The sequence below is a fragment of the Podarcis vaucheri genome (genome assembly GCF_965113315.1).
Source record: "Podarcis vaucheri genome assembly, chromosome: 11".
NCBI classification, from domain to species: domain Eukaryota; kingdom Metazoa; phylum Chordata; class Lepidosauria; order Squamata; family Lacertidae; genus Podarcis; species Podarcis vaucheri.
Genome location: NC_138749.1, coordinates 15,665,932 through 15,681,577, shown reverse-complemented (window position 1 = coordinate 15,681,577; position 15,646 = coordinate 15,665,932). Strand labels below are relative to the sequence as shown.

The 15,646-nt window shown below is 45.7% G+C and overlaps 1 protein-coding gene across 4 annotated transcripts in view; it reads right to left on the bottom strand.

The window, feature by feature from the left end:
• NEDD4L (NEDD4 like E3 ubiquitin protein ligase) overlaps positions 1 to 15,646 on the bottom strand; it is a 250,903-nt gene that overhangs the window by 165,301 nt on the left and 69,956 nt on the right. For all 4 annotated transcript variants that reach the window (XM_082241797.1, XM_082241798.1, XM_082241799.1 and 1 more), the window contains exon 2: positions 4,532 to 4,605. In XM_082241797.1, coding sequence (XP_082097923.1) covers positions 4,532 to 4,605 — 74 coding nt within the window. The remainder of the gene's footprint in view (positions 1 to 4,531; positions 4,606 to 15,646) is intronic.

The following is a 15,646-nucleotide window of genomic DNA, read 5'->3' as shown; positions in this document are numbered from 1 at the left end:
CCTGTTCTCACAGTGGCCAAAAAGATGCCTATAAGAGGTTCACATGAGCACCACCGCAGTCACCCCACGTGCTATTTCCAGAAATACAGGGCAGTGTTAGAAACTCAGATATATAAACCAGGCACCAAATGGCTCCCCAAACCAGGGTTACAGTCGCCAAAACAGAAGGTCCAGTTGCCGTTTTGGGACCAGACGGCTCGAAAGTTGTATTTTTCAATGCAATTTTTTGGTTCCTGAAATTCATTCTGATTGTGCAGATGGATAGAATTCTATGGGATGTGGCATTACTGTGTGAAAGCAACCAAGATCCAAGGATCCCCAGGCATGCATTTCCAGGTGGTGGAGACATCATGCGCCATCCTGGCTCCCAGGCATCTCCACTTGGTCACAGTTGGTCAATAGCCAGGGGCAAAATGCGCCTGGCCCCTGGCGAATTTCGATACAGAGACATACTGTCTTCAGCAGAGGTCAGTAGCCTATAAATTCCTCCTTTTTCTCCAGATTCCATAGTTTAACCATACCTCCATACCTCCATAGTTTAACCATACCTCCTTTTGTCTCTCCTGAACCTTCCAACATTCAGCTTGGATGTGCCCAAGTTCTGATTTTATAAGAGCTACAAGGCGCGTCCTCTTCATACCCGATGCCTAGTGGTGCTGTGGGTTAAACCACAGAGCCTAGGACTTGCCGATCAGAAGGTTGGCAGTTCGAATCCTTGTGATGGGGTGAGCTCCCGTTGCTCGGTCCCTGCTCCTGCCAACCTAGCAGTTCTGTAATGGGTATGAGTTACTCGTGCGTAAACTGCCGCCTCTCTAGGCTTAATTGCCTTGGTTAAACCGTTCTGACTGCACAGCCCATCTCCGTGTGGCTGTCTCAGTCGCTGGCAGAATCTGTCTGTGGGCGTTTCTTAAACCTTTTCCAGCATAAAAGCTGTCTGACTCCCAGTCACCGCCTTCTCTCACTGCGCGGGAGGGTGTGGGTAGTGGAGGGCCTGTGCTCTCCTCACTAATCTCCAGAGAAGAATCCCGGAGCTCTCCCTCCGCTTCCCCCATTTGCCCCCTTTATCCCTGGTGTTGCGCTGATTACCTTCCTCCTCTACCGAGCTGCTTCTCCCCTGGTGCTGGTCCTTCGCCCGCAGAATCTGGGAGCCTCCCCTTCACCTCTCTCTCTGATGTCAGTTCCCTGACAAGCACGAAAGCACATCAAAAGTGCAAGTAGATAAATAGGTACCGCTCTGGCAGGAAGGTAAACGGCGTTTCCGTGCGCTGCTCTGGTTCGCCAGAAGCGGCTTAGTCATGCTGGCCACATGACCCAGAAGCTGTACGACGGCTCCCTCGGCCAATAAAGCGAGATGAGCACCGCAACCCCAGAGTCGGTCACGACTGGACCTAATGGTCAGGGGTCCCTTTACCTTTTATCCAGACCCAAAGTGGAAATCATTCTGGAGAAGGCATATTATGGAATAGAGAGCTGCTGCTTCACGACTTGAAATTGCTGCAGTTTTAAATACAGTACCTAGCTATTTCGAAGGTCTGATTCATCACCATGCCTGATCATGTTCTCCAAACCCTCCTCCACACACACAAAAACATCATATTGTGCGCCACAGATATCCAGACGATTTTATGTGATTATTTTTTTTTATAAAAAAAGCGTTCGCAGTCACTTGGGTTGCCTAATTAATAGTGTTTTTGGTAATTATGCAAAATGGGAGCAATCTGCCATTAAAAGAGATTGGGGGTGGGGGAGAGAAAACATAACAGAAGAGGTTTCAGGGGAAGAAGATTTCAAACAAGGAACCTGTGGATCCAAAACTAGAACCTCACCCAGGAAGCTTGCACAACAAGAGGATGTGATGAAACTTTTATCATTTTGGTAGGAAGGTCAGCTTTTGCATTAAAAGGGCCTACTAAGGCAAGTTCCAGATTGTTTGAGACATCTGTATTTATATAAATTCATTTATACAAATACTTGCTGCATTTATCCCCCACCGATCTGGCAAAGCGCTCAAGTCAGTTTAACGTTTAAAATAATAGCTTGCAATCTAAGAAGCATGATGCAAACAGAAACAGCAGAGAGGCAAAGGGGGAAATGTCTAGAGAGCAAGAAATAATTGGAAAGCAAATTCGCCACATTTACTTAGTCCCCTACGTATTCTACCTATATCCTCATCAGCCACCAGGGGGAGCTTCCTGCGCCATGAATACAAGAGAGGGGGGGTCTACTGTACTTGGTAAAGTCTGTAAACCAAACAGTTTGGTACATACAACTGCATTTTTTTAAACAGAGTGTATTATTCACCCATTTTGCAGTGGTTTTCTCATTTCATAATAATAATTTGTACCCTATCCATCTGACTGGGTTGCCCTAACCACTCTGGGCAGCTTCCAACAGAACATGCAAAAACACAAGAGAACATCACACACTAATGGACTGCCTTCAGGTGTCTACGGAAGGTTGTATAATTATTTATCTCTTTGACATCTGACGGGAGGGTGTTTCACAGGGCGGGCGCCACCACCGAGAAGGCCCTCTGCTTGGTTCCCTGCTACCTCACTTCTCGCAATGAGGGAACTGCCAAAAGGCCCTCGGAGCTGGACCTCGGTGTCTGGGCTGAACGATGGGGGTGGAGATCTGTTGGGGTGCTGTTATTGGTATTTTTTCTGTATATAATATCTATTAAATTTTCTGTTTTACAATTAATAATACTCATTTTTACATCCTTAAAATATCAATGACTTCCATTCTTCTCTTGCCCTGGTTCATTTTACAAATCATAAATCCCTGCATATTTTACAAAAAAACTATAACATTCAGTATCCCATTATTGCATCCATCAAAACTTATTTACACGGTTGAATTTATCTTAATGCTGCGAATGTTTTCAGCTGTGCACAATTATTTCCCATATATTCAATCTTCTCTGAACAACAAGAAGAACAATCTTCTTGTTCTCTTATTCTATAGGTTAAGTCTGCAAGCTGAGCATATTGGTATTGTTGTCCATTGCTTTGGGCAATCTTGGTCTTTAGAGCAGTGTAAATACATTAATAACACTGCAAGAAAACATCACTGGTATTCCATCCAAAACACACACAAAAACTAGGTCCTTCCATCATCAACACCACATTATTCAACACCAAATAGGCCTGACAAAGAATTAAAAGAGTTTGAAATGGCAATGATGTTGATTTTGAAATAGTTCACATATATTATTTTAGTATAATATTAACAACCCCATAAAAGTAATTCTATAACTACTATCCTCATATTGCACATAGGGAAGTAGGCTTAATTTCAGTGTCACCCTCAGCTATGGGTTTTGGTGACATGAACAGCTCTATGCACCCCTCAACTTGTGCATTCTCCCTCCCCCCCTGCTCATAAAGAATTTGAACCTTTTGCTTCAGTTTTTGATAAACTACGGCTTAATTCAGACCCTAAACAGTTTTTAATCTTATTCATGCTTCATGAAACTCGCCAGACACATAAACCGTGGTTTGAAGTTTGCTTGTTTCAGACAAGCTACTGTTAAGATTAACTGCGGTTTGTTGGGTTTGCCTGACACTGCAAACTGTGGTTAATCCAAAACAGGAGCAAAAGCATTTGAAATACTCCTCAAAGCTGTGTCAAAGGAGGAAAGAGAGTACACAAGCCTGTGGGGAGGCTAGGTTCACTCCTGTTATGATAAACCATGGTTTATTATGACATGCAAACACAGCTTCAGGATTTCTGAAAGTCACATGAATCAAAGGAGGTTTGAGCAGGAGCTTCCTTGTTCACAGCTTCTATACAGTGGTACCCCGCAAGACGAATGCCTCGCAAGACGGAAAACTCGCTAGACGAAAGAGTTTTCCGTTTTGGAGGTGCTTCGCAAAACAAATCTCCTATGGGCTTGCTTCGCAAGACGACAATGTCTTGCGAGTTCCTGCGGGGTTTTTCCCCTCCCCCCTTTTTCTAAGCCGCTAAGCCGCTTATCAGCTGATCTGATAAGCCGATAAGCCGCTAAAAGCCGCTAATAGCGCTAATCCGTCAATGGGCTTGCTTCGCAAGACGAAAAAACCGCTAGACGAAGAGAATCACAGAACAGATTCTTTTCGTCTTGCGAGGCACCATTGTACTTAGCTGCTACTTTATACAAGTTACTGTAGTTCATGAATCCTCCCCCCCCATTATCGTTATAATAAATATGCATATTACCCAAACCTCAATATAGGCGCCTTTTTAAGAAATGAAAGGGAGTAGGATACAAATGATTGGCAAATTGGTTGGTTTATTATTATTATTTTAGCACACACACAAAAAACCCATCATCATAACAGCACAGCATATAAATCCAAGCAAAATACGAACCAATCGAATTGCATTGAAGGGCATAAATTAAAGGAAGCAGATACAGGTTCTTTTCCCAGTTTACTACCAGTTCCTGTCCGTTTTGAAAAGTTAATGCTGCCAACACAAAAGAGGCAATTGCCTCAGTAATTTAGATTCTGCTGCCACAAGAGCAATAAAAAAAGAGGAATGTACATACCTGGCTCCAAAGATGTCCTTTTTGGCTAGATCTATTCCAGCTACAACCTTAACTCTAAGGATACGAGACTCCTCCTGTTAGAAAACGAAAACGAAAAGAGCAAGGTCTTAAAATAGGCTTGTTAAAGTTTGCAAATACAAGCAGCATTTAAGTGGAATAAGATTAAATCTCCATTAAAGCTCTTATAACCCCAAAGACACATTTGGGGGGGGGGTTACAATTAGAAGGGAGTTCTGAGTTCCAGACATCAATTCCCGACTTCAGGGACCACCATGTCGACCAACTGGCGGAGAAAGCTACAAACAAATCAAGCTGGGATGCTAAACACCACAAAGCAGAACCTTCTTTAAAGCCCTAAACGGCAGGACCCCCATCGTTCTACCCAGACACTGAGGTCCAGCACCGAGGGCCTTCTGGCGGTTCCCTCACTGAGAGAAGCCAAGTTACAGGGAACCAGGCAGAGGGCCTTCTCGGTAGTGGCACCTGCCCTGTGGAACGCCCTCCCACCAGATGTCAAAGAGAAAAACAACTACCAGACTTTTAGAAGACATCTGAAGGCAGCCCTGTTTAGGGAAGCTTTTAATGTTTGATGCATTACTGTATTTTAATATTTTGTTGGAAGCCACCCAAAGTGGCTGGGGAAGCCCAGCCAGATGGGCAGGGTATAAATATATTAATTATTATTAGTAGTAGTAGTAGTAGCAGCAGTATGGTAGGCGATCTATATGCTCCAAGATCTGCCTCTAGGGCTGGCTCACTCGCGTGGCAAGGTGAGGCGATGGCCTCAGGTGGCAGGATCCACCAGGACAACATATCCAGAAGTCGATCTTTCTTTCTCCCCTTGTTCCTGATGCAAATCTTCCCTAGCGGGGGGGGGGTGTCCTTTTGGGATCTGCCTCAAGTCCCAAAATGTCTTGGGCTGGCCCTGTGTACCTCCATCAGGTCAATAAAGCGTCACTGGTATCGGACACCGAACACTTTTTTTGTTTGCCGGCCATTTGCCCCTCAAGTGCTCATGTCATAGGGAGACTTGCCCTCCACGGCAAAATATCTGCAATGTGGAAGAAACATTAAACTGTTGTGAAGCAGGGTTTTGGATACTGGGAAGAGATCTCATCACAGATTACCACAGGCTCCTCGCTGAATGTTCAAGCTTTCATTTTAAAATGCCATGTGTCTAGTCCCTTTTACTTGTAGAGGAACAAGGGGATGTGTGCAACAGGGGTGAAGAACCAGCAGCCCTACAGACGTCATTGGAATCCAGTTCCCGTAATCCATGATCGCTGGCTATGCTAGTGGGAGTTGGGAGCCCAGGAACAACAGATGGAAAGCCACAAGTTCCCCATCCCTGGGGTTTCAGGCTACATTCTGCCCAATTAATCAGAAATCAATAAAACCAAATAACTTTAAAGATATAAGACTTTCTGACAGTTCTGTGATGACTCCTCATCTACAACATTTATGGATATCAAACTGAGGCAACTCAGTTTATACGAGGTCTATTTGCAATTTAGTTTACACACAATCTATTTGCATGCAACTGCACATACGCATGGTGCCAGGAATCTGAAAACAGCGCATCCTCCTTGCTTGCAAGATGCTCCCTATACATTCCTCTTCAGGCTCCAGAAAGGGTCTCCTCGCGAGCCACCAGGGTGCTCCCCATTTTACACAATTTCACGTATGCGCACGGGGGCCCGGACCACAAACATTTCAAAAGTAGGGGGGTCCATCGCTTGGCTTTCGAAAAACAGGGGTTCCCACAGTCCTTTGCTAATTGGGAAACACTGGTTGAAACAATTGGGAATCAGAAACCATTGCGGATCTGTTGGAAATCACTGGAGAACTGGGTGGCTGCCATATTTCAAGGCAGATCATTGGTGCATTAGCCCAGTGTTGTGTGCACTATAACTTAACCTTACCGAAGATGCCTGGCATTTTCTGCACACAAAGCAGATGGCTCGATCCACTGAGCTACACAGCCTTCCCCCCAGTTACTCTTGAGATCTATCAGTAGTTCTTTTGCTCCGCCATACACATCCCTTGTGTGAGCTCACATCCGACCACTATTTCCCAATTGCCTCACAATCCATTCCCCTTTATAGCGCTGTGTCTTCACTAAGACTGTAAGCCTGAGGGGAGGTGACGGTCTTGTTTGTAGTGATTTGACTGGGGAACATGAATAAAATAACAAATTAATTTTTAGCCCAGCTGATTTGCCCCTTACAGCAAATGCCCTGATAAGGGGCGGCGTACCTGCTCAACCATCAAAACTTCTGGGAATGTAAACTAAAAGGGAAGTATAAAAATCCTTACAAATAATTGAGTCCAGAGTGACTTAATCTATCCTAACCACAAGCTCTTTATATGCAATATTTACATTTTTTAAAAAATAAATTCCTGTTCTGAATTCTAAAGTAGCTAATACATCAAGAGAGAGTATCAGTTTCACTTTGCAGACAAGGTGAGGAATACAGAAAGAGATTAATTACAGGAACCCAAACCACAAAAGGCCTTAGACATGCACACCGGTTTTCAGCAACAGTCAAAAATTATTTGACCTAATTCCAAGCAGAGAAATGCTTCTACCTCTGCCTTTTAGGAAGGCCAGGGGAAATTATACATCTGCACCACCCCATAACAGGCCTGGGTCTTCTACAGAGAACTGCCTCTTTGTATTTCCATTGCTCTAAGATGGGTGTGCATCTTGGAAAATGGAGGACGTTCTCTATGTATAATGAAAGGACAGGGTCATTGTTTCAGATTAATTTACATGGGGCGGGGGAGAAGCACAGCATTTTGGACATGGGGCAATCAAGGATAGCTCAGTTGGTAGAGCATGAGACTCTTAATCTCAGGGCTGCGGGTTCAAGCCCCATGTTGGGTGAAAGATTCCTGTATTGCAGGGGGTTGGACTAGATGGCCCTCGTGGTCCCTTCCAACTCTACCATTCTATGATTCTTGCACGGGTCCCTCATAAAAAAAGAACAACACAGAATTTCAAACACTTTGTAGAGGGTGGAATGTAAAAAAAAAAAAAAAATGTTTTCTCTGCTGACTTGGAGAGCATTATGTGCAGGTATATTTTGATGCATTGAATAGAATGAAAGTTTGAGACATGGTGGAAGGAAGAGCACGTGTACAAATTCAACAGGGCTTTGTTGCTGTTTTGTTAATGTTTTAATATTGTTTTATAGATATGAATGCTGTCGTACTCTGAGAATCCTATGATTTTTGGTGTAACTGATGTTTAGCTTATTTTCTGGTTGTTTTGTTAATAGTGTTACATAGATGGTAATGGTTTTATTTGTGAGATTGTTTTACCGATGACTTGTTAAGTATTCTATATGATTTATGCTGCATTTGTGATGTTCCATTGTGTTATTTTTCATCTTTTGTTTGTAAGCCGCTTTGGGATTTTTTTGAATAAAAAGCGGCACAGAAATAGAATCAATCAATCTACTTGTTGGACTAGGGACCTGGGAGGTAAGGTAAAGGGACCCCTGACCATTAGGTCCAGTTGTGGCCGACTCTGGGGTTGCGGCGCTCATCTCGCTTTATTGGCCGAGGGAGCCGGCGTACAGCTTCCGGGTCATGTGGCCAGCATGACTAAGCCGCCTCTGGCGAACCAGAGCAGCACACGGAAACGCCATTTACCTTTCCACCGGAGTGGTACCTATTTATCTACTTGCACTTTGACATGCTTTCAGACTGCTAGGTTGGCAGGAGCAGGGACCGAGCAACGGGAGCTCACCCCGTTGAGGGGATTCGAACCGCCGACCTTCTGATCGGCAAGTCCTAGGGTCCATGGTTTAACCCACAGCGCCACCCGCGTCCCTTGGGACCTGGGAGACCAGGGTTCAAATCCACATTCAGCCATGAAGTTTGCTGGGTGACCTAGGGCCAGACACCGCCTCTCAGCCTAACCTACCTCACATAATTTTAGGGAGGAGAGCAACAGAGGGAGGAGAACCGTGGATCCCACACTTGGAGGTCATTGGAGTAAATGGTGGGATATATAAATCTAATAATAAAAAAATAACAATAGACACAGAAGAATATAAAACACAGCTGTATCAAGGGCAATGGCCCATCTAGTCCCAGATTCTATTCTCACAACGCCCAACCAAGAGCCTATGGGAAGCCTACAAACAGAAACTGAGCACAACAGCACTCTCCTCGCCCACGATTCCAGGCAGCTGTCATTCAAAGATAGTGGAGGTAGACCACACCCATTGTGGCTAGTGCCCATTGACAGCCTTCTCCAAAAATCAGCCCAATCCTCTTTTAAAGCCATCTAAGTTGGTGATCATCATTTACTGGGACACAGATGCAGTGGTGTCGCAACGGGGAGGGGGGGGGAGTGCACCCTGGGTGCCATGTCTGGGGGGGGGGTTAAATAAGTTAAATACCAAGAAAAAAGCACACCAAGAACTCAGGCCAATATAAGTTTCAGTAGTGGGAGTGGTTCCTACTCAAAAATGAATAGTCAGTTGTAACAAAAACTAATCCATTCAAAAGTATGTATTCTGACAAGGATTTCAAACTCAAAACAGAGATTACAAACTCAAACTCATAAGGATATATATAATACAATAATTCATTACAGAATAAGTAGAGATAAGTTCATGTTAGTCCATAGTCAGATTTGACGTGAAGGTCTTAGTTTCAATCACTGAGCAGAAGTCAGAAGTCAATTATAGATCAGAAACCAGGACAGGGCCCTGTTTCGGTGTATTCTCCTTCATCGGCTAATTTTTAAAGGGTTGTGCAAGTTTGAAGAATTCGTATAAATATATCCTGTTATTTTCTACGTTTGCGCACAGAAAAGATCAAGATACACGTAGTTGTTAACACTGAAAAAGGTAGAAAATGGATTAGTTTTTGTTACAATTGACTATTGATTTGCGAGTTGGGACCACTCCCACTACTGAAACATATTGACCGGAGTTCTTGGTATTTCTGGGGGGGGTGACAAGAAGGCACGCCATGGAGGCTCGCGGCGGCGCAAGCCGCCATCACGCTGCCGTAGCCACATGTGGAGGATCCTCCGTTCACTGCTGCAGCCGCAAGCAGAGGATCCCAGCACCAGCGGCAAACCACTATGTACAGTGCATGTGCACTGTATGTAGAAACACCACACATGCGCTGTACATAGCGGTTTGCTGCCGGCGCCGCTCAAGCAGCGTACGGACGGCAGTGGGATCCCTCCATCGCCGCTACAGCCACATGAAGAGTATCCTCCGTTCGCCACTGTAGCGGCGACAAAGGGATCCCGGCACTGTCCATACAGCGCTGGAGAAGCAGCGCGTGCATCATGTACAGCGCATGAATCATACATAGTGATGCCACACATGCGCCCTACGTAGTGACGCCCCACCCCAGGTGTCACAATGCCTTTGTTTGACCCTGCACGGGTGACGCTATGGTCCAAACCACTGACCCTCTTGGATTTGCCGATCAGAAGGTTGGTGGTTTGAATCCCCACCACAGGGTGTGCTTCCGTTGCTCTGTCCCAGCTCCTGCCAACCTGGCTGTTCGAAAGCACACCAGTGCAAGTAGATAAATAGGTACTGCTGCGGCAGGAAGGTAAACAGCGTTTCCGTGCGCTCTGGCTTCTGTCATGGTGTCCTGTTGTGCGAGAAGCGATTTAGTCCTGCTGGCCACATGACCCAGAAAGCTGTCTGTGGACAAACGCTGGGCTCCCTCGGCCTGAAGTGAGATGAGCGCCGCAACCCCATAGTCGCCTTTGACTAGACTTAACCGTCCAGGCGTCCTTTACCTTTTAACCTTTACCATCATTACTTCCTGCAGGAGTGAATTCCATGGTTTAATTATTCACAATTAAGAAGTGCTTTTCCTTCAACCTGCATATACGTTATTCTGGATTATCAGCACACAGCAGCTCTGTAATTTTGGGGTGCTAGGGATAGCCTAATTGAAAGCAAAAGACCCAAGCCTAACTTCTAGCCCTTTTGCTAAAGCCTCTGACAAACACAGCATGTTATGAACAGCTTGCCCTATAAACATCATCTCTCTTGGATGAACTTTCAACTCCTTTGGCACACTAACCGAGGCAGCGCGCGCACACACACACACACACACACACACACACACGCCAGGGGCTGCTGCAAAAGTAAAGAAGAGCTGGGCCCTGTTTAAACCAGTTTTGCCATTGCACATATAAACTGCACCTTTATTTCTGCCGGGCAGCTTTCCAACAAAGCGTGACCACAAGCCTTAGCAACGGTAACCTAAGCCTGCTGTTGGACAGTCAAATGGCAGCACCTGAAAAAAATGGAAGGAACTGCTCTGCCTTTGCCATACCTGCCTGGTTATAGACAAAGAAGTGACAGAGGAAAAAGGTTTGCAGAATTTCAATCCTTTCGGTGGGGCTGACAATCAAGAAATCTCCACCACGGGTTTTCAAAACGAGGGTGCAGTTTCCTCACTTGTCCCTTACCTTTGCAAAGCCAGGTTGTGCATGCTGCCTTCATTTCTATTCAACCCTGGTGGAGCGTGTCTTCATGGCGCACCGTGGGGGAAGAGGGCAACACGAGGAGGAGGAAGCACAACAGGGCAGACATGTGCCCTTCCAATCAGTCTGATTGAACCGTTTGGAAGGCCTGCTGCGTCCTCCTAACACCCCGCCAGCCCCACACTGCTTTGCAAGGCTGGGCTGTGGGATCGGACTCACAAAACAGCGCAGGACTGGCAGGGTGCAGCGTGAGGAGCAAAATGCGCCTTCAGGAAACTGCGCCCGGGGCCACGCTACACCTCTGCTTGAAGGGCCCTAGCTCAGTGGTAGAACACCAGCTTTAAATGCACGGGTTCAAATCCAAGCATCCCCAGGGAGGGCTTGGAGAGATCCCTGTTTGAAATTCTGGAAAGCCACTCATAAGACGGTGTCAGTGATACTGAGCTAGATGGGCAACCATTTGACTCTGTAGAAGGCAAGTTCCTATGTTTTAATGACTAGGGCTGGGCAATATCTGGTTTTCAACATCGAGATTTATCACCAGCTAAACATCACGGTATACCAATATGTCGCAATGTCTGAAGTAAGGATGGAGCCATTGGCTGGCTTCATGGTTTTTCTCACATTGTGATTTTTTCATAACACACACACACACACACACACACACACACACACACACACACACACCATGATATATCACCAGGTCACAAATAATGAAACTGATATCACAACGTGGACTTCAAATCAGGTTTGGAGGATATATCAATATATCACCCAGCCCTATTAATGACCTTCAGGAAACTGGCACCCTTTTTATTCTCTGCCTGGTGATGTTGGCACTGCTATTCCTGGTTGTCTTTGTATATATTTTACGTTTTAACTACTGTGACGTTTTAGCTGCCTAACAGCACCTCAAGGGCAAAACAAACAAACACACTCAAAAGTTACGTGTCAGGAAGGACAAGGCCACAAACCACTGGCCGTCCTGTTCTTGGAAAATGTACCTTTCCAAATTGCCTTTATAAATGTGCACAGTCCTTGCAGGGATTTTATCGAAACAATCAGAACTTCTCTGAGCCAGTCGAGATCCCTCTTGATTACGCCTATTGTATGCCAAGGGCAAAGTGAACTTTCGCACCACATAGTAACACCGGTTTGCTTTGTGGGCACCGACTGGGTTGAAATAAATAAATGACTCTGGCACTTACAACTTCAGACCCAAAACACAATTAAACAAGATGGCGCTATAATGCCGCCTCAAGCAAAACAGCTCCATTGTTTCACCACAAGCTGGTGCAACTGTGGGACAAAAGAACTGTTAATATAGACACACAATTAGCATTTCTGTGGAAGGAAAGCAAGACCTTCACACACCTGGTTGTACACTCCAGCAATGTTGACAGTCAATGTGGGGGGGGGGATGAGGGGACACACAGAGAGAAGAGACCTGGCTGGCCAAGTTTCTGTGTTTTGGACCATTTACAAGAAAAAGAGGGGGCAAGGCTGTTTTCTCCCCTCACAGAGCTATTTTTCAGTTCAGGGGTGGGGAACTTGTGTGCATCCACAAGGACAAGATGGGCTTGTACAACTTGCGAACCCACACAACTGAACCTGGTCATAGATCCCAATCCTCCCATTTTTGCCTGTCTACCAAGAACCTGCCTAGTCCCAGAATATGCCCCATCAAGCAGCAGTCAACATGGTGGCAGCCCCTTCCCCACCTTCCCTAGGGCTGCTTAAGACTTGGGTGCAGCGTTAGAAACTCAGATATATAAGCTAGGCACCAAATGGCTCCCTAAACCAGGGTTACAGTCGCCAAAACAGAACGTCTAGTTGCCATATTGGGGGGCCAGGTGTCTCAAAAGTCGTATTTTTCAATACAACTTTTTGGTTCCTGAAATTCGTTCTGATTGTGCAAATAAAATATCACAGGTAGATTCTTCAGGGTGTGACGATAATGTGAGACCATCACGGTGCCGCACAGCTTCACTTGGTGACAAGTGGCTGATAGCCAGGTGCAAAATACACCTGGTGAATTTCAAACACTGCTTGAGTGCCCTGAGGGACTGCAGTGGCTCTCAGAGAGTTTGGGAGCCACCATCCCCTGAAAGGACTGTCGCTCTGTACTGCATACCATTCAATTTTATTTTTCTAATACTTTCCAATTGTAAAGTATGGGTGCCTCAGCAGAAAGGCAGCATACAAATGCGTTAATAAATATACAGTGGTCAGCCAGATGTGATGAAAACAAGTTTCCCTGGGCTGTCAGACATCAAGGTTTTTGTTTTTAAATAGAGCTTTGAATCAACATGAGCCAAGTGCGAAGTTGGGGGCAGTGCTGGGAGAAAACCACACTTAAAATTCAGCACATCTAAACACATTTCTCAGCTTAAGATTCGTTTTCCATTAACAGAAATGACTTCATGGCCCTCTTATGTAAAAACCCCTGCTCCTAGTTCCCCCCATTCCCGCCAAAAAATAAAAGCCAGCTTTCTTCATTTCAGCAGCCTGAGGAGAAGACGGGGACATTTTGTGATTGCTAATGTTAACACAGTTGGGAGTCAGAAAACATTGTGAACTTGCTGCTAGTCACCCAGAGTCCTGTGCTAGACACTTTCTGTCCTTACAGGGTGGCAGTAGGATCCGGCAGCCCCATTTAGTAATTAAAGTCACGCCCTAAACAAGTCAGTGTCAAACAGGCCTCAGGAAGGCAGAAAGTTTGGAAGCCGGCCTTAGGTCACATCTATTCCATAAATTTAAAGCACTCTGATACCACTTTTACTGTTGAGGAGAATCCTGGAAACTGTAGTTTAAGGATCCTGGATATTCTAGCTTGGTGAGGTCAGAACCCTTAACAGACTACAATTATTTGGATAAAGCTATGTCTAGTTAGAGAGATTTATGGTGCAGATGCAACTTAAGTCTCTCATTTCAACCTGTGAACTCAGAAAAGAGATTGCGTCACATAAGAATGCCTAAAATTTCGCACTTATTGCTTTGTACAATGGGTGCTCAACATCTCCAAAAGGACATTAAATGACATTCATTTCTGAGAGGACAAAGCTGACACGAAGCCTGCAGTTAGATCTCCTGTACGTGAAAAGTGCCTGCATAAGAGAGAGAACTGGCTGTTGCTGCGTAAAGAGTAAAAACAATTAAAAACAACAACAGGGAGATAGTCACCAAAGCAATCTCTATCTCCTATTCACAAATACTTCAAGAGCACCACTTGGTCAGCTGGAAAGAGCTCTCTTCCCAAATACTCCCAGTCTATAATGGATAGAAGCTGCAGACCTTCTACAGTGTGGCACTCTTGCCTCTAGAGCAGTGTTTCCCAACCTGTGTTCCGCGGCACACTACTGTGCCGTGAGACATTGTCTGGTGTGCCGTGGGAGGGAGGCGGGCGAGTCGGGCGGTGAGAGGTGGCGGTGGTGAGGATCCGCGTCGAGCCGGGGGCGGCTCCGCGGTGGTGGTGCCGAGCGGCGGGGCAGCGCGTGCAAAAGGGAGGAGCGCGAGACAGCGGAGGAGGAGGAGGCCGGCATGTCCGGGCAGCAGCAGCAACAACAGCAGCAGCAACTCCCGGCGACGGCTCCTCAAGCCCCGCCGCCGCCCCCTCCTCCACCCGCTATCACCGCCACCACCACAACAGCCGCCGCCGCCTCAGTTGCCGCCGTCCCTCAGTCCCTCGCTCTGCTGCCTCCTCCCACCCCCAAAGCTTGGAGGTTCCCCGGCAAGGGGGAGGGAAAAAACTTTCACTTTCGTGCGTCCCTCCCGGCGTGACGCGCGCTGACGTCACGGGGCGGGGCTTTAATGGTGGTGTGCCGCGAGATTTTTTTTCAGTAAACAGGTGTGCCGTTGCCCAAAAAAGTTTGGGAAACACTGCTCTAGAGTAGCAAGTCCTGTGATCACAAGTGTTTTCGTGTGCATCACATGCAGCGTGACGACAGCCTTACATTTTTATGTATATAGGAAGATATGGGAAGTCCCAAAGTTCCCTGATAAGAGTGTGCCCTTTGCACACACAGAAGGTCCCAGGTTCAAGCCCTTCTATCTCCAGTACAAGGGTCACATGTAGCAGCGAAGGGAAAGACCTCTTGTGAGCGGCAGAGCAGGGTGCACTAGAATAAACAATGGTCTTTAAAATTATAAGGCAGTTTCCTATGTTCATACCTTCATTCATTAAACATGCAATTATTATATATATATATATATCTTCTTGTTCTGCAAGAAGAAATCATTGCACCGACAGAATTTTTAATAATAGTATTATGCAACCAACAACAGCAATAGTATTATGCAACGCAATGAAGAATTCGTACCAGAGTTTGCTTATCTCCTTCTCCCTACCAACTCATTTTCTTTTGTGCTATGTCTTTTTAGATCATTAATCTGTAAATTGCTCTGGGAGATGTTAGGGCTGAAGAGCAGCTGGGTATAAATTATTTTAAAAATAAAATACTAATTTGGAGGGGTGGGGAAAGAGATAAAATAGAAAGCTAAATCACCTTCCATGCAAAACAAGAGCACAGCATTGTTTCAAATAAAAAGATGGATATCTAGATCAGCTTTATGCTATATACGAATGAAATAAAGCTCAAGTTGTCTCCAGTAGAGAACACATTTACTGTGTGCTTCCC